This window comes from Panthera onca, chromosome D4 (assembly GCF_046562875.1).
Source record: "Panthera onca isolate mPanOnc1 chromosome D4, mPanOnc1 haplotype 2, whole genome shotgun sequence".
Lineage (NCBI taxonomy): Eukaryota > Metazoa > Chordata > Mammalia > Carnivora > Felidae > Panthera > Panthera onca.
The window spans coordinates 73,469,064-73,493,862 of NC_138351.1; the positions used below are offsets into that span (position 1 = coordinate 73,469,064).

The 24,799-nt window shown below is 36.2% G+C and overlaps 1 protein-coding gene across 3 annotated transcripts in view; it reads left to right on the forward strand.

Annotated features, from left to right (window-relative positions):
- KIAA1958 (KIAA1958 ortholog) overlaps positions 1 to 24,799 on the forward strand; it is a 158,760-nt gene that overhangs the window by 96,998 nt on the left and 36,963 nt on the right. Inside the window, exon 3 of one of the 3 annotated variants that reach the window (XM_060608993.3) lies at positions 13,504 to 22,959. The exons of 1 other annotated variant lie outside the window; for it this stretch is intronic. In XM_060608993.3, the coding sequence (XP_060464976.1) occupies positions 13,504 to 14,549 (1,046 nt within the window). In that variant the 3' untranslated portion in view covers positions 14,550 to 22,959. Of the gene's footprint in view, positions 1 to 13,503; positions 22,960 to 24,799 lie in introns of those variants that run through there. One more of the 3 variants, XM_078436576.2, reaches the window with a different exon arrangement.

Consider the following 24,799-nt stretch of genomic DNA (forward strand, 5'->3'; position numbering starts at 1 on the left):
CTCTTATGTGGATCCTGAGAAACTTAACAGAAACCCATGGAGGAGGGGAAGGAAAAAAAAAAAAAAAAAAAAAAAAGGTTAGAGTGGGAGAGAGCCAAAGCATAAGAGACTCTTAAAAACTGAGAACAAACTGAGGGTTGATGGGGGGTGGGAGGGAGGGGAGGGTGGGTGATGGGTATTGAGGAGGGCACCTTTTGGGATGAGCACTGGGTGTTGTATGGAAACCAATTTGACAATAAATTTCATATATTGAAAAAAAAAAAAAGAAAATTTAATTTCTTTCAAAGGAATACATATGTAGAAGTAAGTACCTAAAGCAAACATCATCATGTCAGTATAATCTCTTTTAAAGTGAGGGTCAGGACTGGGGGAGGGAGTTATCTTGATTTTTATGGACATGTTAATTCTCATATGGACTTCTGTTAAAGTATTATTTTTTTTCTTATCCTGATGGTAATATAAAGATATTGTCTTGTAGCAATTTGTGTGATAGGTCTTGTTTGTTTGTTTGTTTTTTAGTGAGCTCTATGCCCAAAGTGGGCTTGACCCTGAGACCCTGAGATCAAGAGTGAGATGCTTTACTGACTGAGCCAGCCAGTCCCTCCTTATGTGATAGGTCCTTTTATCCAAAGGGACTAGCCCTGGGAAAAGTTTCCAGTGTCCTTGTAATGAGCCATTTCGTATAGTTATTGCAGATGATCATACCACTTGCCTTGACCACAACAGACTCTCTGAAGAGGCTTAATGAAGGATAAGGTGACTATGAGATTCTGATTGTGAGCCCCCAAATTTAATTTTGTACCATTGACTTTTGTTCTTAAATGCAGTCAGTAGTGTTGGTCTAAAGTAGATTGTATAATTACACATACTGTTATCTCAGTAACTTTCCTTTTAGCTTTGGTGTTAATTCAGTCAAAAAATGTTTATTGAATGCTACTACTTCTCAAGTGCTTTTCCAGATCCTGTGAGTAAAGTAGCAAAGTCCCAGCTCTTACAGAGCTGGCAGCCCACTAGAGACAGACAGATGCTAAACAAAGTATCAAGTAAATATGTGGTATGTCAGATGGTAACAGGTGTACAGAAGAAAATAAGAGCACAAGGGGAATAAAGAATGTCAGAAGTAGAGAAATGGGTTGTTGATTTATTTTTAAAAGGCAGTTTCTTCAAATGTTTGGCATTTGGAGGTTCTTTGCACTTAGCATATTGTTTCCTCTTCTGGTGTATATAATTACTATATAAAGCACTTCATGTGGCTCTCCCACTGTTTAAGCTTTATATTCCCCACTCTAACCCTTCTCCCACCTTCAGACCAGGATCAGTGTTTTACTATCCTTATGATCAGAAGCCAGACTCCCTCTCATATCATTCCCTTTGCACATGCAGTTTCTTCCTGCAATGCTCTACCCTCCTGTTCTTCTTAACCAAATGGTACCCTTTCCCCCATGGAACAGAGCTACAACATATCTTAAGCTCTATTTGACTTCTTTTGTTTCTGAATTCCTATAGGACCGGGAGGCCATGCCATAAACACAGTGCCTAATCGCACTGTGCCCTGTATGGTCATTTTAATTAATTTTATGTGTGTTAGTCATCTCTTCTAGCTATGATATAATCTACATAACCATCAGGGACTTGCCTTTGACTCTACCACCACAGGACTTCTTGAAATGCTAGGGAGGGGGGTGGGGGAGTACTCACAAATGTGGATTTATATTAATCCCAACTGTAGTCTCATAAATATAAATCTACTCGCCAGATTTCTTTTTACTTTTTTATTTTTCAAACTTAAAAATACATTCTTATTTAATAAGCTTGTAGACTTATCATTCACTGGTTTATAAAAAGAATTTGAACATCATTTCTCTATCAAATGAAAAGATAAAATATTCAAATGAAAATAATAAGTTAAATATCAAGAAATGTTTCTTATTGCTTCAGATGTATCGCTTTAATAAAATCACAAAAAGAATGTGATAGCTAAGCTTCTTTTTTGTTAAATTGAATGCTACAGCAATAGAAGGAAATGGATCTGAATTTAAATAGAACATAAATCTCAAATTAAATGAGAACACAAGATACTGCACTAATTATGTGTTTTTCCATGCCATCTCCTAACAAGGGAGGAAATAATTGGATTAATGGGGCATGAAGACTATGTAAATAAGTACAGAAAGGCTGTGTATATAAAAACTTTACTCAGGTTCTTTGTAGGAGTTCCTGTGCCACTGCTGAGGCTCTCTCTCGGGCCCCGTTCCAGGTCACAGATCTCTTGGAAGACAGTAACCTAAAACTTTTCCATCTCTTAGCTACATTTATAGAAGGCCCATTTCACTGTACTAGGTTTTATAGTACGGCTTCTCCTTTTTAAAAGCTTATAAGTGATAAGTGTTAGATGGCTGTTGTGTTAGATGGCAAGAAGTAAGGGACCACATTCATTTCAAAGAACGAAGGTCACCCATACCTTCTACCTGAAGAGTTTATTCACTCTCCCTACTTAAAACCAAAGCCTACTTAAAAACAAAAACTACTTGCATACTAGTGACAGCAAAGATCCCTAATACAGTAGCCCAGCAGGGTACAGTATGGGTAGAAGGGAACTTATATAAATTAAAGGTATGGAGGAAAGGCAGACATTTTAAAAATGAATTTCTGAAAGCCACCCATGTCCAGAAGTTCTCCCTTTCCTACCATCCTCCAGTCAAAGCTTGAAACATTCAGTCATTAGAAATATATGTGTAAGGGGCTCCTGGGTGTCTCAGCCGTTAAGCATCTGACTTCTGCTCAGGTCATGATCTCATGGTTCATGAGCTCGAGACCCACATCGGATGAGCTCAAGCCCCACTTCTGAGTGAGCACAAGCCCCGCTTCTCTCTCTCTCCCTGCCCCTCGCTCACTTGTGCCCTGTCTCTCTCTCAAAAAGATAAAAGAAAAAAATATATGTGTAGGATACGTAGGTTTAAAATTCTTTTGAGCACCTGGCTGGCTCAGTCAATGGAGCATGTGACTCTTAATCTCGGGGTTGTGAGTTCGAGCCCCATGATGCGTGTGGAGATTACTTAAAAATAAGATCTTTAAAATAAATTTAAAAATTTTGATAGTTCTTATATTTATTCATTTAGTCTTCATACTTTGGGTAGCTCTGGAGTGCTGGAACATATGCTGGGTATTCAGGATTCAGAGAAGATAAATACATGAAAAATAATGTAATTAATGGGGCATAAAGACTATATAAATAAGTATAGAGGGGGCGCCTGGGTGGCTCAGTCGGTTAAGCGTCCGACTTCAGCTCAGGTCACAATCTCGCGGTCCGTGAGTTCGAGCCCCGCGTCGGGCTCTGGGCTGACGTCTCAGAGCCTGGAGCCTGCTTCTGATTCTGTGTCTCCCTCTCCCTCTGCCCCTCCCCCGTTTATGCTCTGTCTCACTCTGTCTCAAAAATAAATAAAAATGTTAAAAAAAAAAAGACTATATAAATAAGTATAGAAAAACCATTGCTTAAAAATTTTACTAAGACTGGGGTGCCTTGCTGACTCAGTCAGTGGAGCGTGCAACACTTGACCTTGGGTTTGTAGGTTCGAACCCCACGTTGGGTGTAGAGATTACTTAAAATCTTTAAAGAAAAAAATTTTTTTTCTGTGCTAAGCATTCCTTTCTCCTCAAGGAAGTCACAACCTAACAGAGAGGTGTGAGTAAGATGGAATAAAATAATAGGGCAGGATAATGGAAGCATAATCCATTTGTCACCTGGTGTCTCTTGGTCCTTTAAGATCTCAGTAAGATTAGCTCAAATCTCTGTCCCACAGTTTTTACAAACTCTTAATACCTTTCTTTCTTTTTGGGGGGTAGAGTGAGGGGGAAAGGTGAGGTGATGGTTGACTTGGATATTCCTCTTGTTTTTTCTAGCTCTGACCTTCCACAGAGGTAGTTTAGGCATCATTTCACTGTCTGGGAGTGTTTTGCACGAGGTCATTCAAATGTGAACTCAGCCCTAGTTATACAAGGTAGAGTTCTTTGCATGAGAAAAGATAAGTCTGCAAACCTATAGGTAGTTTTGTATCATAAGAGGGCAGTGCAAACCTGACCATGTAGTTTTCTGACCAACTAGTTTTCTTAAGACAGAATACAAAGTCATTAATAAGACCTACAAGGCCTGGTGTGATCTGACCCCCATGGGCTTTCAGACCTCTTCTAGTATCACTCTCCCTTTTTATTGCTCCAGGCACACTGAGAGTCTTTCAGTTTCTCAAACTTAATTTCCATTGCGGGAACTTCTCAAGTGCTGTTCCCTCTGCTCTTCCTCCTCCTATAGTTTATGTAACTGGCTTCTCATTTTTAGGTCTCAACTAAAAAGTCTTCTTAGAGAGTCCTTCCTGGAACATCCATCCTTAAGTTGGTCATTTATTCTTTCTCACAATACTCTGTTATTTTTCTTCATAGTATTTGTGTTGGTTTGTCTAAGGTTACCTTATTTGTGTTATTATCTGTTTTTACTCACTCTGTGGTAAATTCCACAAAAGTAGGGACTGTTACCATTATACTCATCCCTGTAGAATGAGCCTACTTAATTCCTAACATGTTTCAGTCACTCATTAAGTGTGCTTGAATGAGTGAGGTGGTTCAGCAGGGATTGATGGATTAGCTGTAGAAGAAAGGGAGAGCAGTGTCAAGGCTGGTGCTCAGATTTCAAGCTTGGGCAAATGGTAAGTGAATGGTGGAGGCACTGATTAGATAGAAGAGCACGTTTGTTGGAACAGAGCCAAAGCTACGTTTTAGGTCTGGGCACATATAATGATTCGTGGCTTTTAGGTACGTTAGGTTCGTGGGAGCTGTAGGGAACATGATTCTGATGCCTACTCATTCACCGTCTGCAAAACTGTATCTCCAATTGTTAAATACCTGATCTGTTTAGAAAACAATAATTTGTACTTCTATGTTTTTGGCTGCTACCTTGTCTTCATTCCGTTTTCTAGGCCTTTGGGGTTTTTAAATTTTTAAATAATGATTTTTAAAGTTTGCTATTTAATCACAACTTCCTATATATAATAAGACCATTTTGCTCATCTCAATGCATGCTTTTTTTTCCATCAGTAACAATGACTCATTCAGCTTGCCTGCTGAATGATATGAACACTTACGAAAATTGGAAGTGATCTTTACAGAATCTTCGTTTGTGTTGAAAACAATTTTGTTTATCATTCATATTAGATAAAAAATAGAACTATTTAGAATCCAAGTTCTATTTTTTACCACATACATTCAAACAAAATTTAATAAAATTTGGCTACTGAGTTTTTGAGGAATGACAAAATCTTCAGGAATGTAACTCTTCTTCACGGAGATTTCATGTGGTGAGAATGCATTCAGTGAATATTTATGGGATCCCTGTTAAGTGCTAGGCACCAGGTTAGGGACTAAAAGTTGCAGCAATCTCATTCATATGTAAAGAACTGGATCTGAATTCCAGCGTCTTTTTAAAATAACTTCAAAATAAGAAACAGAAACAAACATTCTCTTAAATTAAACTACAAGTCTTCTGCTAGAACCACAGTGTACAAAGAAAGACTGCCAGATGCAGTCAGTGATCAGTTGGGGATTTGAACATGACACCATGAGACACGTGACTGTAGATCTCGGAGGTGTGAGAACTGTTTTCCACCTAGGATGATACATGCTGAGCAGTTAAATTAACAGTCACTTTTGAAGAACTGGTATGGGGGTGTTTGGGTTGGTCTTGAGAGCTTCCTTGGGCCCTGTTTGACACCAGAGAATAGCAGAGGAGGCAGGACTGAGTCAAGAAACACAAATACACTTGCCATCTTTGTGGGAGGTGGTCTGCCATTGTGATAAGGCAGTGGAGATATACTTGAATTTATGGCTTGAAAGGGCACACTGTGTACCAGAAAAAAGATGGGTGTACAATGATCAGCACTGAGATATAGCCTAGTAACCTTACTGCCCTTCACAGATAAAGAAATAATCATTTAGATATCCAGACCCCTGCCCAAAAAAGCAATCAAGAGACCTATAAGGGAGAAAGACTATGCTGACCATTGACTTTTCTTTTTATTTTTTAAAAAAAAATTTTTTTTAAACGTTTTTATTTATTTTTGAGACACAGAGAGACAGAGCATGAACGGGGGAGGGTCACAGAGAGAGGGAGGCACGAACGCAGGGCTCGAACTCACGGACTGCGAGATCATGACCTGAGCCGAAGTCGGACGCTTAACCGACCAAGCCACCCAGGCGCCCCAGACCATTGACTTTTCTATGCTAGCATTGAATTCTACACAATACTTGAGCAATGCTACTATTGTCCAGGGTGTGTGGGAGGACGGGGAGTATGAGTGGAGAGTCTTGTACTTAGTCAAACTGTTGTTCATGTTGTTCAGTTATAAAGACAATAAAAGCTTAAAGACATACTAAAAAATTCAAGACCTCAGGAAAATATCGTTTTCATAAATACTTTCTGATTAAGCTGTTAGAGGACAAACTTTAACTAACTGAAGGAGACTGGCAAAACACTGGTGGTAAGCATTGATTCTGTATATTTAATTGCAAAACTGAGAACAAAATGTAGAAATTATTATTAAAAACAATTGTATCAATTATTTTATAAACACTTATAGTAAGTATCATAAGCCACAACAATGTAGAAGTGTATAATTTTTCAAAAGTTGGGAGGGCACAGGAGAGAGAATGTGGGAAATAGTATAAACGAAGATTCAAAAGATATTACTTAAAGCTACCAATTCAGGTAGTAGGGTATTCAGATTGAAGGTATAAAGGTAACACTAGAAGAACTAAACTAAACGGTAGAATAAAAGCTAACAATTATAAGGACCAAGAAAAATAATAAAATTGAAAATGGTTAGTTAGAGGAAGAAATGTAAGTATATGGCACATTAATTTTGATATTGCTTGTAGTGGGGTATCAATATATGTTGTATAAAAATAGAGGATTTGTGATATGCAGAGTTATCAAAATAATGATAACCACTAGAAAAATTAACAAGAGAACATAAACTGGAAGAGGTTTTCTTTACTCCTAAAAGGAGATGACTGGAATAGACGGTCACTTTTCCACCTCTGGCTGTTGTTATCCTGCTTGTGGATGAAGCCAACACAAGGAAGACAGTTCAGCCAAGAAAAAGAGGAGCTGAGCAAGAGCCCTGATACAATAGTCAGAACAGATCCTGGCATATATTATGATCACAAGAACTAAGATTAAATGAAACAAATAGAAGTGAGAAAATTAAGAGAGTAGATCCTAAAAGTTCTCACCATGAGGAGAAATTTCTTTTCTTTTTATTGTATCCATATGAGATGATGGATTTTAACTAAACCTATTGTGATAATCATTTCACAATATATGTAATTCAAAACATTATGCTGTAATGTATAAACTTACACAGTGATATATGTCAATTATTTCTCAATAAAACTGGGAAAAAGTCTATACATTAATGTGTAGTATGCAAAATAAATACAACTAATATTAAAACAAAGATATGAGATAAACTCAGTGTTGACTCTAAAAGTGGATCACAAACCAAAACCCAACGATATCTTATGCAGGTGTTATTGTCATCAAAGAATATATGCATTTCTAAAAATCATTTTGCAAATGGCACACTAAAAAATGACAGAGCTTGGGGCTCCTGGGTGGCTCAGTGGGTTGAGCATCCGACTTCGGCTCTGGTCATGATCTCACAGTTTGTGGGTTCAACCTCCACTTCGGGCTCTGTGTTGACAGCTCAGCTTCGGATTCTGTGTCTCCCGCTCTCTCTGCTCTTCCCCCACTCATGTTCTGCCTATCTCTCCTTCAAAAATAAATAAACATTAAAACAATTTTTTTTAAATGACCACTTTTGGGAGAGACTATTCAAAGCCTATGCAACTTTGTAATCAAGTCACTAACCAACCAAACTAATTCTAATAAAAATACTTCAGTAGTTTAAAAGACATGATAGACTTCTAATAAATAGTGACGTCCTACAACAAATACAGGAATTTGCTGCAAAAAAAAAAAAAAAAAGTTTTAAAGGTCCAGTTATGTGAATAATGAGCCACTGTCACCGCTATTGTTAACAGTAGGATGACTATCTAGAAAAATACCAAGTTGGCGCCTACTTTTTACACCAAAATAAATTCAGGCAGTTAAATATTTAAAACGTAAAAATGAAATTTTAATGAAATAAAATGAAAATGGAAAATGAAATAAAAATGTTTTAGAAGAAAACATAAGAGAACTGTTTTATGGCTTCATAGTGGGGAAAACATCTCTAAGTATACCACAAAATATAAAAAACATTTAACAGAGGTAAGTTCAATACCATAAGTCACAAATACAAAGGCGAACTAAAAAAAAGTATATATTTATCCACATACACATCATTATATGTAACACAAAGAGCTAAATATAATAATGATGTTAAGTAAATAATATAATAAATATTAAGACTAAATATAAAAAAAGACTAAATATAAATGAAAAGTCCTAAATGTATCTGTAGCTCCTATAAGTCAGTATAAAAAAAGAAAATGGGCAGAGGCCAAAAAAATCCACAGAAAGAAAATGAAAAAATATAAGGGGCTAATAAGTATTTGAAAGAAATATTCAATCTTATTTATCATAAAAGAAATGCAAAATAAAACCTTAATAGATTTTACCAATTAAATAAGCAAAGATTAAGAAGTTTGATAATACATTATATCTAGGAAGGTGTGATTAAACCATCATTCTTATACCTTATGGAAGTATAAATTGATACAACATATATACATATAGGGCAATAGCAATATAGCATTTCCACTTTGGAAATTAATTCTGTGTATATACTCACTCATATATGGGGAATGTCATGTATACAAGGATACCCATTGTAGCATTGTTTGTAATAGCAAAAGGATAGAAATAATTCAAATGTCCATCAATAGAGAATTAGGAGATTAGATAAATGTATTATGGTGTATCCATAGAAGAACTTTACAGCTATTAGATTGGGGCAAATATGTATGCAGTGGTATGGAGCTATCTTTAATACACCATAATGGTAAAAAGCAGAGTGTAGAATAGGATGTAGAGTATATTCCACCCCCCTACTTGAAAGACAAAAAATAAGTGTTTGTGCATAGAAAAAAATCTCAAAAATTATTCCCAATAGATTGGTAATACTGGTTGCCATGCAGAGGGAAACAAGGAGATGGGATGGAAGGGTGACTTACTTTCACTCTATACCCATATGTAACTTTTAGGTACTGTACCTACTGTATTGCCTGGTCAAAATTTATTAATTTACTAAAATCAAACGAATCATGGTCCATATTGAAAAAAATTAATCTTAATTTTTATCTAGAACGTACAGGTGGCTGTTTAGTGGATGGCAGATCGAAATGTGAAAAGTAAAACTAAAGTCCTCGGAAGAAATAGATCTTCCATTACTTTGGAATAAGCACGATTTTTTTAAATAAGATGCAAAAAGCATGTACCATAAAAGAAAAAATTGATAACTGGGCTGTATTAGGATTCGAAACTCTTACTCATTAAAAACACCATTAGGAAAGTGAAAAGGCAAGCCACAGATTGGGAAGAAGATATTTGCGTTATGTGTATCTGATAAAGACTCAAAATTTGTTAAAACCTCTTGCAAACAGTAAGAAAAGGGCAGACAAAAGGGCAACAGAAAAATGACTTGAACAGGCTTTCCACAAAGAGAATATTCAGATGACCAATAAACCTATAAAGAGGTGTTCGACTTTATTAGTCACCAGGGAAATGAAAATTAAGACTACAGTGCAGTACCACCCACACCCAGCAGAATGGCTTAAATAAAGAAAGACTACTTAGTTGTTGCCGAAGATACGGAGCAACCTGAACTCTCACATACTCAAGTTTGTGAAAGTAAATTGGTACAACCACTCTGGAAAATTGTTTGTCAGTATCTATTAAAGCTGAACCTATGATTTCCTTTGGCCCAGTAATTCCACTTCTAAGTAAACACCTGACATCATTTCATACAATGTTCATAAAAATTTCATTGGAAATAGCCCCAAACTGAAAACTACCCAAATGCCTGATAGAGTGGAAACAAAAATTGTGATATAGTCACACAATGGAATGTGTGTAATGTACCCACAGCAATGAGGGTAAATTATCTACAACTACAAAACAATATGGATGAAACTCACAATGCTGAACAAAAGAAGCCAGATACAAAAGAGTTCATCCTCTAAGATTCCATTCATATTAGTTACAATAATAGACCAGACAGTTGTATTCTGTTTCATCAGAATAGCTGTTATTTTTTATGAGAGGGAGTAACTGGAAGAAGGGGACATGAGAAAGACCTCTGGGATGCTGGTGGTGTTCTTTTTCATGATCTGGATACTGGATTCAATTTGTGAAAATTAATTGCATGCACTTAATGACTAGTATACTTTATTGTATGTATGTTATACCTAATAAAAAGTTTTTAAAAAGAATTGGATCAGAAGTTTTTCTAAAACTAGAGATAAAAGCAAGATAAATGTAACAGTTTTATATTTTATTATCAATCTTTTCTGGTCTTTTTTGATTGTATAATTAGCTGAAAAACTATTACTTGACTTTAAGGCCATTTACTTCCCCCTATTCGTGCAAAATGAATAAGGGTTTCTCTACTCTTCCCCCTCCTTTTGTGGTGCATTTCAGGCTATTAGGAAAGGAGTTTTTAGTTTCTTTCTTTTTTTTTTTCCTGTAGATGTGTAATGGCTCTCAACTAAAGATTGAGGCCAAGTAGAAAGAGGAGGAAGGCTTACTTTAACTCTTTTACTCACATACCCCTCAAAAGAACTTTGAAAAAACTATCCATTTAAATGGACACCCAAAGGTTTTCAACAGTTTATTTTTATAAAAAAGAGGGAGAAAATGTTGAATATTTTATGAAATGAAGATGAGGATTGACTGTAACTACAAATAATGTTTCATGTGTATGAAATAGTTATTGAGCATCTTATGAACAAAAGCATGCTGAATCTGAAAGAACTGAATAGAGTTTTAAGCTTCTATCTTGAACATCCTGGTAGTCCTGCAGAATAGTCCATTTCCAGTGAAAAGAACCAACCTTACTAACCTATAACCCCTTCAGAAGTCCTAAATTCACCCCAGTTCAGGCCCAAATACCCTCTTTCCGATGGCAAATTTCACCTATATAAGAACATGTATGAGAACAAAGGACAAGACATGCTATGGGTTTAATCATCAATGTATAAGTTTTGTTTGCCTCCTCAAAGTCTTTTGCACCCCAGAATATGTACCATATTAGATTGGGGATGGCAACATTTGCAAACTCAGTCTTCATCTCAGACAAGTAAGTTTTATAAAACATTCTGTATGAAACTTTAGAAACTAGAAATTTTTTCCCTAAAGTTGTCCATTACTGTTTATTTCTTAGAAAGTCTCTGAGGTTTGAAGACCACTGTGATGGATATTTAAACAATTAGCCAGAATGAACAGCTGTGCTGGCCCCTTTGGCTTTACATGTAAACAGCCAGGGAAGCCAGCCAGCATGGTAAAAGGTTACATGCAAAGTGTGCCTTCCATCTTTTTGAGGGAAAGATACACATCTTTATTGGTGATATATAAACAGTTTTTAACTGGAAGAAAATAGCATAATCAAAAGTCAAGTCTAACGAAGTATAAAATACACTTTTGTATATTGAATTTTAGAAATATGATCCTTCAAAAACATGCCTATAAAAATATCTAATTAGGTAGTCTAGTGAATTTTAGTTCATTTTGTTTTATAAAGTTATGAGGATTTTGGCAATTACACATTAGAATGTCATTTTAAAATAACATAATTATTCATAAATGTGTATAGTAATACAAAAAGTGTATTTTCTGAATAAAATTCAGTTTATTAGAATTCTTATTATTGTATGTGGTTATTTACAAAGACTTCCAATGAGCAACCTTACAAACTAAAATTTTCCTAAATAAGATAAACAGGATAAACAAAATATTTTACCTTTATACTGTAAAATCAGAAATTACATTTTTATGTTGTTTTAAACTAAGCTTGATGCTTGCCTCTCAACAATCAATAGGATAGCCAAGTTTTCTATTGTGTGGTTTCATTTTTAGAATTTCTCTTTTTGAGTTACACCCATGTCTGACATAGTGATTTTTGACAAAACATTTTTATTGTTACTATTGAGTCCAAATTTAAATTACATACTACTGAAAGGAAACCATTTAGATGATATCATTGAACTTAATAAAAAAAGTTGAGTAAAAAATAGAGTAGGGTTTCCATCATAACACATAAACACTAGAACTTTGTTTCTCAAGGGAGTTTCTCTCAAACCTCCTCCTGGGCATGGATTCCTGCCAGCTGGGAATCTGCTATTGATCAAGCATCCTGAGCAATCCTGAAGCACACTCAAGTGTGAGAACTGGTACTCTAGAGCAACATCACTTAACCGTGGATGATCCATAATGAGAAGAGGCAATTCTAGTTCTTGGTGGAAGAGTATAAATAATAAATAAAATGATTTGTCCAAGAGATACATCCCTTTCCTTACATCTGGATTGTAATAACCTAATTCAAAATTCGTTGTCCTGTTTGTTACACTTAAGAAGTTTTATTCTCGTTACTTTTTTATTTATTTAAAAAAATTTTTTTTGATGTTTATTTTTGAGAGGAAGAGAACGAACACGAGCAGGGGAGGGGCAGAGAGAGAGAGGGAGACACCGAATCTGAAGCAGGCTCCAGGCTCTGAGTCATTAGCACAGAGCCCCGATGCAGGACTCAAACACATGAGCCGTGAGATCATGACCTGAGCCAAAGTCAGACACTTAACCCACTGAATCACTCAGGCGCCCCTATCCTCATTACTTTACAAAATACCGAATATGTTACCACTTCTTACAAATAGCCCTGCAATTACACACAGAATATTTATAAATTGTGTTAACCTAAATTGCCATAAAGTGTTGAATTAACTACTGCAAATCATCTGTTTGGTAACTTTTAAATATAGATCTCTAGTGATGTGCTAAATAACAAATTTGAATATTTAGTTAATTCAATAAAATGGAACCAGTACAACCTCTGGTTTCACAAATGAAGTGATTCAAAATGAGTGTGTCAGCTTTAATGGGGCCCTTGCACACTGCAGTAGGATGAATAGCACATTTTTTCCCCTTGCATTCTTCCTAAAACAAAGGCTGTTTCTAAACTCACTCCTCCCACAAACTTTCATGCACAAAGCTTATGTGCCAGTGACACAAGAAGCTCATTTTGATTGTAATGGGCCATACCCTTGTCTAGTACATCATTTGTGAAACTGAAGTTGGCTATTATAATGCAGCAGGTATGTAAATAACATTTGTAAGTGATCTCTATAAAATGGATTCCTTCTTTCCCTTTTCATTATAAGAGGAAACTTTATTTCAGAGTAGAAAGTGCATTGTCTGAACTCATCAACACCCTCTCTATCCCTCCCCTCCCCAATTTGTTGCAGACCAGGATGAAAGAGCAGCTGAGCTCAGCAGGGAGCAGAATGAGAAAACCATCCGGAGCACGCAGACTGCGCTCCGCAATTTCCGCGAGTTCCTCATCTCCAAGTATCCTTCTGAAACAAGAGAGATTTATGTCATCCCTTGCAAGGAGTTGGATGCCTACCTGGCCTCTTTCTTTGTGGATGCCAGGCAGAAGGATGGGTCCGAATATGAACCCAACAGCTTGGCCAATTACCAGTGTGGACTTGAACGGTACCTAAAAGAACACAGGTATGGCTACAGTATTACGAGGGATAAGGAATTCAAGCGTTCCCAAGAGGCCCTGAAACAGAAGCAGATTGAACTCCGCTGCAAAGGAAAAGGAAATAAGCCACACAAGTCCATGAAGCTCACCTTTGCTGATGAGCTCATTCTGCGGAAAAGAGGACTGCTGAGCCGCTATAATCCTGAGGGTCTTCTCAACCTTGTGTGGCTCAACAACACAAAAGCTTTTGGGCACTGCACAGGATTCCATGGATCTACCTTGAAGTGGGGTGATATCCGGCTCCGGGTAACAGAAACGGGGCTGGAGTACTTAGAGTGGATGGGTCAAGACACTGGTGACCTGAATGCCAAAACCAAGAGAGGGGGGACGGACTCTCGTGTGTATGCCACCCAGCATGCCCCACAGACCTGCCCCGTACAGGACTATAAGGAGTATGCCCAGCGGCGACCTCCTGCCATGCGCTACGAGGATGCCCCTTTCTACCTGTCCATCAAGCCAGTGGTGAACTTGGCAGCTCTGCATTGGTATAACTGCCAAGCCCTCGGCAAGAACAAGCTGGCCAAGATGGTGAAGACCATGTGTGAGAAGGGCAACATCCCCGGCAGGAAGACCAATTTCAGCGTGTATCAGAGCTGCAGCACCTTGTCTGAGGCTCAGAGCAACCAGCTGGTGCTTATCTGTAACAATCTGAGCCAGCAGGCCGCACAGTCAGTGGCCGGGCACTCCAACAGCGGCAATTTCATCGTCTCTGCCTCTTATGACTCTTCCTCAGACACTGCTTGACCAGGTGTCCTGAGCAAGACCCCAACTTGGTTACTGTGTCCAGAGAAACTGTGGTTATACACTGCTTCTCGTTTCCTTTCCTCGGCCCTCAGTGTTAACTTTATAAAAATATAAATATATAATATATTTTTCTTTTTACAAATAAGCCAATGGAGATAGTTTAGTATTGCTAACATAGTATTTATAGGCTTAACACAAATGTACTTGTGGGTGATTAAATGTAATTACTGTTATAGCCGTTACAAAACCATAGTGGTTCTCAGGCAATACAAAGTAGAGAAGGAATTCCGTTTTTTAAAAAACTGTCAGAAAAGTAACTGAAAGTCGTCCTAGACACGTGTGTCCTCAACGCCTGCTTTTCCTTCCCACCCCACCTCTCATTTTGAGTCTAGTTAATAAATGGCTTTATTTTTTTAAGTTTTAAAATTTTATATTAATCAGGAGGAAACAATACTAGCTCTGCTGCTTACACAGAATTATATTCAGTCAGATCCAGAATATGAGAGTGTTGACATAAGCTCTACAAATTATTTACATATTTTTTTTAGCTGAATTAGAATTTTAGCTCCTGTGCCTCTTTTTTGTAATGTCTGAAAATCTAGATGTTTAGGTAACATCTTTTCTTTTGAGGGCAATAAAGGTGCCATTCTTTTTGAAAGATATATAATTTTTAAATAATATGCAAAGTCCAATATTGTGGCAAAAAAGACTGTTAACAGCTCTTTACTGTTGTGCTTGAACCTGGATAGATTTTTTTTGTTCCCTAAGAAATCAGTTTAAATGAAGTGTGATTTTCAGATTTGCAAAACTACCAAAGCTTTCAAAATGTTCCCAAGCATTAGACTGTATATCAAACATAAAGAGAAGGTAGAGAATGGGAGGGTCTTATTAAAAATCTGGAAGCGCTAGTCAGGACAACAAAAGAGGACTACTCTTCAAAGCCCAAACCCCCTGAATTATTTATTTATAAGCATTAAACTTCAGTCTCTTTTCCCTAGGAGATTACTTAACTCTGTAGTTGAGATCAAAAGAATATTGACACTCATTTGGGGTAACAACATTTTGTTATTGGATTTAGCTGAATTCAAAGCATTCTTGAAAATGTGCAGTTTCTAGTAAATATAAATTTATCTGTGATACCCTGCAATTATAATAATAATAATTTTGGTTAAACAACTCTTTGTGGTGGTTTTCCCAAGGTCTTTATTTTCAAGTCTTAAAGCCTGTGGTGTATTTTTAGTTAAGATCCTTCAATAACAACATAAATTTAGACATTAGGGCGACAATGAAGTTGAGCTTGGTTCCTGTCCTGTATAATCATTAACACATAGAAAATCCGAATCTTAATTGCTTTGTTGGATTCTGTTGGGAAGTATTTGTTCTTTAAGGCAACCTCTTAATTCACATTAGCTAGAAGGGTAGGTGGTATTTTATGTGTTAACTTATTGTACAGCGCGTTCAGGTTTCATTTTTATATGCCTTCCTAAATCATCACAAAAGCTGAGGTTTCCCTTGGCTTGGTAGCTTTTTTCAACACCAAGTCATAAACACATAAAGACTCATTCCTCTATATGGTGACCTTTCCTTTGGTTCACGAGTAGAAAGTCTTCTGTGGACTTTTTGTGGTGGAATCAACTTCATTTCGTGACTTTTCCTCCATAGAGAGGCATCCAGAAATAAGAAAGGGTGGAAGATATCTTGTTTTATTTATTTATTTTTGTATTAATGATGGCAGCCACCATTTTTTAACTAGCGTGTATGCCAGCTCTGTGTCAAGTGACTTACATGCATCATTTATATAATAGTTACTGTGTGAAAATTAGAAAATTTAGGTAAGCATAAAGAGCACAAACACTCAAAATCTGCTGGCCCAAATAACCGCTGTTAATATTTTAGTAAATATTTCTTTAGACATTTCAATACATACATATTTATTTCTGTACACATCTTTCATCCTTTCAATCCTTGAAAAGCTTAGTTATCTTCATTTTATGTTGAGATCAAGACAAATCAGTTATTGTTAAGGAAATGGTACTGTCTTCTGACTTGAGTTTTTTCTGTTTATCTTCCTTAGTTCCAACTCAGAGTCAGTTTCCAGTGATTTGAGCCAGAAATGGGGACACAGTGTTTTCCCATCTCTCAAGGCTATCTGATTAGAAGGAATGCTGAGTGACCTTTCATGATGGCACACTGTGTCCCCTGGTGCCCCCTCTTCTGTTCATTTTGAGCCACAGGACCTCTTTCTCCCAGTTCCCTTTACAAAACTTTCCTTATTCTATACCCTTGTTTGTAAGTGCACAGGACAGCCTACTATAAAAGAACTCTTAAAAAAAATTTTTTTAATGTTTATTTTTGAGAGAGAAAGAGTATGAGCAGGGGAGGGGAGCAGCAGGGGAGTATGAGAGTGAGAGGGAGACACAGAATCTGAAACAGGCTCCAGGCTCTAAGCTGTCAGCACAGAGCCTGACGTGGGGCTTGAACTCAAGAACTGCAAGATCATGACCTGAGCCAAAGTCAGAAGCTTAACCAACTAAGCCACCTAGGTGCCAATAAGGCTGTTCTTAATGGGTTACCTCTTGTTTAAAAAAAAAAAAAAAAAAGGTTTTTGTGAAACACTTAAAATGTGTGCATTTTATTTTTGCATTGACATACTTTTAAAAATTCTTAATATGTTTTTGACAGCAAAGTAAGTTTGTCATGAGGAAGAAGGGCAGTGAGGATATACTGAGAAAGCAGAATTAGGGAATTTTGCATTCCTATTTGTGTTGATTAAGGCACTACAATGAAAATCTCTCCTATTTTATTCTATTGCATTTTCATTCAGAAGAACACAAATTGAGAATGTAAATTACTTTTTTATTTATTTTTATTTTGCTTTGATAACTCAAACCAAATAGGAACATTGTGACATTTAGATTTAGAAAGCTTTTCTGAAGAATGGCTTGGTAGAAGTTTAGCTGAATTACAGTATCTCTTTGCATTAATGAAATTATGAAAAATTATCTGCAACTACCTCTAAATTTTGTGTTTTTATATAAACAATACTGAAGACATGCTATTGCCAGATGCCATTTTCATTATTTGTTACTTTAACTTAAAAGAAGTTATGTTCATACTGTGGCACTGGTACATGCCAAAATATCATTCATGTGCTTTCGTGAAAATTCAGCAGTCCAGTAGGTGTTCACTACAACTGAATGTGCTGCCTTTCCAGTCAATCCTGTGATTCATACAAAAACCATAAAACCATATTTGCAAGGTTTACAAACATTACAAGTCAGTGTAATGTCACGTAAGGAATTCTCCAGTGCTCCTCACATGACTCTGAAAGTTGTGCACTGTCTACAACAAAAGTGTCAAGCCCATCTGTCAGCATTTGAGGGGAGATAGCTGCAAAATTCAGTCTTTCTTCTATATTCATGTGAGTGACTGTTGAAAACCTTGGATGGTAGCAATTGTTTTTAAAACCATAAAATCTGAAAAGGTTAGAGAAATTCAGGATGTTAATCCAACAGAGCTTATTCTTAAAATTCCATTTATTCTCCTAGTTAGTAGGGGTGGTCTGAATATGGTTTGTAATACGCCAGCTACTTAAAATATTTTTCTAGATCTTTTCCCTGTGTTAAATTTTCCCTATGTCAATTCACTTTCTCCTGTGTTAAATCACTTCCCAGAGCAGTAAACAATAGTCTGAAAATTTTCTAGAGTAGATCAAGTCTCTTTGGTTTTTCATTTAGATCATTGTTAGCTGAAACTTTCATCACATTAATTGATCTCAGTCATATGGCTTAGCTTTTAAGATGTCATGACATCAAATAACTTTCACTGAGAGAGAATTTACAGCCATATCAACAGATATTTGAACACCTATTGTCCAGACACTGGGAAGGGTACAAAGATGTGTAAAACAGTCCCTACCCTCAAAGAATTTATAAAAGATACTGTAATAAAAGTTTCATTTCATTTTTGAGAGCTCACCAAAAAAGTCTCTGCCGATACTCTTTTTGCATCATTTCCCGAATTCGTACTCATACAGTTTGTCTATTATTCAGCCACTGAATATGTTGGTTTGCTGTGGAGTACATAACACTGCTTTGAGTATTTTGACGAGAATCTTCCTTAGAGCCTGTTTTAAAACCAATATGAAGGCAGCCACTCCTGCACCATCTATTGGGTTCACATAGGTGCACACATGTACAAGAATGTGCAGTTTACCATCACTATCGTTTACTGAGTACTTAACAGTATGCCAGAGTAGTAAGTGCTTCTGTAAGCTGTTTCACTTAATTCTCACAATAGTCCTGAGGGTAAGTGTGATTATTTCTCCTTCATAAATGAGGAAATCACAGAAGTCAAATGGGTTGCCCATATCATAGCTACTACATAAGAGCATCGGGATCTGAAACCAGATCCAGATCCTATTAAGTTCTGTCCTTTTCGGCTGAGGCAGCTTGTTCACAAGGTGATTTGCTGTGCATCTGTGGACTCTGAAGTGATAAATTATACATGAAATCCCTAGTGTAATAAAATCATCAATATACATTCAATTCCAAATTGAGAGCAGTGCCATCACCTGGCATGTTTGTTGGTACAACATTGTTTAGGTCTCATTATTTTAATTATTTTGATATAGGATATTTGGCAGTTTGTTTCTCCCTTGGCCATGAGTAGAGAGCATAAGTCTGTGTCACTTTTTAAAGGACACTTAACTTTTTCATGGAGGTGAGTGTGTGTACAAGTAATTATATTTTTAAAAGTGATTTCCATTTGTTTTTACCCCCAAATAAACAAAAACTCAATTTTAAGAGAGTTCCTCATAAATCAGACAGGGAAAGGGAAGGTTGGGCTCTTAAGCCCAAAAGCCAGTATTGCCAGCCACCAGTTACTGAGCATTGATTGCCGGTCTGCCAGGGAGTTTGATCTTGCCTGCAAATTTGGTGCCAGCAAATTAACAATATTTAATTTTTTAATGTTTATTTATTTTAGATAGAGACAGAGACAGAGCACAAGAGGGGAAGAGAGGGAGACACAGAATCTGAAGCACACTCCAGGCTCTGAGTTGTCAGCACAGAGCCTGACCTGGGGCTTGAGCCCATGAGCTGTGAGATCATGACCTGAGTTGAAGTTGGATGCTCAACCAACTGAGCCACCCAACCCCCACCCCCGACAATATTTGATAGAAGAATTTGTTGTTAATATTTTGGTTTTTTATCTATTGAGATTGTTTTTGGGGTGCCTGGCTGGTTCAAGTCAGTTAAGCCTGTGACTCTCGATCTCAGGCTTGTGAGTTCAAGCCCCATGTTGGTTGTGGAGCCTACTTAAACAAACAAACAAACAAACAAATAAATAAATAAATAAATAAATAAATAAAGATTGTTTTTAACAAAATTTTTGAAGAAAAATACTATCCTTACGAGTCTCAGAATTAGAGATAGACCAAAACCATTCAGATTTTCTCTAGTTGGCTATCTCCATCGTTCAACATATTAGAGGCAAACACTTCTGATTTTAATCAGGCTTCTTGTGACTGGTTTTCTCTATCTATAGGAAAGGAATATTTTGATCTGTATTTCTCTAACCAAAATAGAGCTATAATACTTAGCATCTATAAATAAAGACTCTACTATGTGATAAAGGAAATAAATTTCCAAGCCTAGCGGAGAAGTCAAGAGGAGTGTATGATAATTTATTGCAATAAGCTAATTTTTAAAAGGTTCATTTATGGAAAAAAATGTTATAAACACTAAGGAATTAACAAGTTCTCTACCAATTAGTTTTAATAGATTTTTTTCTCAAATAGAATTCCTTTATATCAGATCTTGGCATAGTACCATATGATAAGGTACAGATAGAGTTGCTTATTAAGAAACATACCATTGGCAACGGGATCCTCAGTTGTCTTTTGTTTTTCCCTTAATGCATGGAATTCAACATTGCTTCTCTTCCCTGCTCAGATCTGGCTGAGATGAAATGAATGCATTTTCACAAGGCAAAGTGATGAAGACAGGATGATTTTAAGAGATCCTTGCCATAGAATATAACTGGGACATAAATATACTCCATATATCATCTTTGGTTAATGTATTTCTAATGATATAAAACAGAAAAGGGGATGATATTGGCAAACTGCCAACAACTCTGATTTCACTTCTAATCAGAGAAAAGGAAGTTAATAAAAATTTATCATGCTTCATCCTATTTGTAAATTAATCAGACGGAGGGAAACACCTAGGTTGGTATGAAAGATTGCATTATTTTTAAAAGACAACATTTTAATACAATTGAGTTGGTTTGTAAACCATGACTTTGTTGAATTACACTCAGTATTAATGAAGTCAGTATTAATTTGATCAGAATATTAATTAGGTCAGAATATTAATGTGAACCATCATCTTTGCTGAATTATAATCCTAGAGGCTGACCAAGAGAACCTCGAGTCCAGCGCTTTTCAGTGCTATGAAAAATAGGAGTCACCATGTCCTCTTGGGAGTAGAGGACAAAGAGGTCAAGGAGTAGAGATTGCAAAGGGAGTCCTCACGCTGATTCCCCAGGAATTCTCATGTTCCCTACGCCCCTACCTTCCTATTTTGAGACTCACTAGACTGAATGAGCTACTACCTCTATGACACATCCTTCACATGGGGAGTCTGGAAAATAAGATTGGAAACATCTAACCTAATCTACCCCTCTTTTTTATAGAAGAGAGGAACAGTCCTAGAGACATTAGATGAATGCCCAGGTGTACACACCTTGTCAGAACCAGAACTATAACCTAGGCACCCTGACTTCTAATCCATAGATCAGAGTTTAGGGAGGGAAAACAACCCTGCGTTTCCACTGAGAAAGAGTATCCTTTTCTTGTTTTCAAAATTGTAATTGGTTTTTAAGCCCTCAGTCGAGTTTCTATTAGAAGTAGATTCAAGCTGCTAGTTTCCAAATAGGCTATTTTTACATGTGAATTGTCACTTTTCATTGTATAGTGTTATATCTTGATTAGCAACTTCTTTTTGAAATTTGATGGAATAATCTCTAAATGTAATCATTTTTTAACAAGCATCTCTCCCCATTCATACTTAGTTTTCATTTACAGAGGGAAAACAAACTACAGTTTTCAAGTATATGAATTCCAATTATAGATCATGAACTAAAAAGTAACTTTTTGTTTATTGTGACACTCATTTGCATATCCAGCTTCATAGTATCTATATTATTAGTTTTGAATGCAGTCTATAATGTCCTTTTTTATTCTATGGAAAGGTTAAAATATCATCTTGAAGGTTTGAGATGTATCTTCAATCCAAAGGATCAAACTTCTATCAACATAATTAGGATGTTTCTGAAGTGAATTTAGTTAAAGATAGGGAAGAAAGAGAAAATGGGAACTAATGGAAGACCTATAGCAGGAAGATGTAGAAATACAAAGTATTTGTAAATTCTCTGATTATCCTGCTTGTTCTTCTAAAAAAGAATTCAAGCATAAATGAAAAATATTCACAAATTTTTATTTTACAAATTATATTTACCAGATTATAGTTGAAGAAAAAAGGTGAAATTCTAGGATTTTTTTTTAAGTACAGTGGAATTGTCTTTTGAATGCAGTGTTGAATTTTGCTAGACTTCTAATGTTCTCCTTTGTATTACACTGGAATTAGAGAGTATTTTTACCATGGTACATCCATTTCAAAGAGCTTTGAAAATGCTTTGGCATAATTTATTTATTTGTGGTAAGTAGAATTAGGAAGACATCAGCAATATAGAACCTTAACAGTAATTGCGCATACTGTACTTAAGTGATTTTTATGTCTGTTTACTTTCTGTAATTCTTACATTTTATAAATCAAATAACTTAGTATACTTCCACTAGAAATTAATTTATAATGGATTATTTATACTGGATGAAGTAGCAGGTCCATTTTAGTATTAATCCACTCAGATTAACTTTATCTAACTGAATTTTTATATCTACAGTTCATTATATTACAACTTTTTAAATAGCATTTATAACAAAAGAACTTTTGTTTTATAAAGTATTTGTTACAAAAAAAACCCATCTTGCCAAAAACCATTACAATTTCTATGCATTGTGTAATATTCAGTGATGTCACTGTTGAGATTTGCATGTTGTTATAGGTGCCCTTTCCTATCTGTGTTTGTGATGTTTATGTGGAATTGTTAACCATTGCTGCTATCACTTATTGTAGCTAAACTGAAGAACTGTGCTAAGAGGCTGTGCCAGTCAACAGTTGTATGTGTGACTTGTGAAAATGTGTACTTAGTTGTTTAATATTTTGAGCCAGCACTTAGTGGCCTCTATGGAAGGAAATATTGTAGTTGTCAAGTGGTGCCAACTTCAGCATCTTGTTTCACATGTGTAAATTCCACGTCAGATTTTCTTCATACTTTCCCCCAACTCTTTTTTTTTTTTTTTAATTTTTTTTTTCAACGTTTTTTTTTTATTTATTTTTTTGGGACAGAGAGAGACAGAGCATGAACGGGGGAGGGGCAGAGAGAGAGGGAGACACAGAATCAGAAACAGGCTCCAGGCTCTGAGCCATCAGCCCATAGCCTGACGCGGGGCTCGAACTCACGGACCGCGAGATCGTGACCTGGCTGAAGTCGGACGCTTAACCGACTGCGCCACCCAGGCGCCCCTCCCCCAACTCTTTGAAAGGAAATGTTTGCAAAAAGAGAAAGCAAGAATTTTTAGCTTTTTCGGTACTCCTCTCACCTCAAATCTTTTTTTGTTCTTCTGATACTTGAACACCTTACAGAAAAATCCTATGGAATGACAATGTAGCAGCTTAATTTACTTTTATCTGGTTATTTCTATCCAGGTAAATGATGTAATAACAGAACTATGAGGTGCCTACCTCATTTTTGTTGGTTATCCTGGCTTATGTTTGAATTGCTTTTAATAAGAATTTTTAGCTTTTCAAATTTATTTATTAGGGACTGTGGAAGTCTCAGAGTTCCCAAATAATTAACTTTTATATTCAGCATTCACATGGGCTTTATAACCTATTTGGCTGCCTTATGACCATCAGAATTTTTTCATACCCACCTGTCGTTAGTTTTTCCTAGTGTTTACATCTTGTGTCAGTATTTCCAAACAAACCCTGCAATTCGAGAGAAAAGTGGATGAATTCTATGTTTTGTTAAAATTCAACATGGGGGAAATATTATACATTTATACTCAAACTGGAAGGGAAACAGTCATAAAATGTTAAAGAAAAGTAGGCTATGTTCTTAAGAGCATTTTAATACCAACATGTCAAAATTCCTTGCTTAGAGCAGGGTTTCATTCTGTCTGCTCAATGGGTTTATAATTATGAGATTTCTTTAATCTCCTGAGTTATGTAGAGGCTTTTTGTGTGACTGTCAGATACATGGTGACAGCCAATGCTGTATTTGGAAACATTGCTGCTGAAATTGCTGATTTAATTTTAAGAATATTAAAACTAATTCATCAAGGCCCCTGCCACTCCTTTGCTTAAAGGAAAAGAAGGGCAGATTTTAATTGTGAGCCTTTTCTCCAGAATATGCTTTAAACATTTACCCCTCGATGGAGGTGATAAAGCAATAAAAGGAAACTCAATTATGTATGTTCTAAAGAAGTTCTGCCCTTGTCCAGTGGCCTCCAGAACAACACTAAAGTATTTCTTGATTCCTGCATTGGGGGTTTTCAGGTGAGGTGTTTATACATAGAATTTCTTTTATATTTTGGACACCAAAGATTATGGCATGATAGATCATGATGATTAACGGTTTCTATTAGATAGCTGTGGGCACGTTTATTTGAATCCTGCTCTTGGATTTTTTTTTCCCCATTTTGGATCTTCTTTACATTTTGTATGTCTGTCCTAAGGCCCTTATGCCCAGGGCAACTTTTAAGTAATACATATGTATTTATTAGGTTTCTAATTTATATAGTATATTTCCATCATGACTTTAAAACTTTTTTTCACTGCTAAAATTAGACCTAGATTTGCCAGATAGCCCCCTTTTTCGTTGTGATCTGAAAATGTAAATGTAACCCCATAGGCCTGAAACCTGGTAAGAGAATGACTGGAAGCATTTTGGATTCAACAGAATCACTTAAATCACTCATTTATCTGTTCAAATGAAGAACTTTGGTTGCTTATTAGAATGAGTGCTGTATTCAACTTAAATAAGATCTTCCTTATGAAGATTTCTTTCATTCTACCACTTATAGGTTAATTGGGAATAAAAAAGTAGATTTATCAATTTAT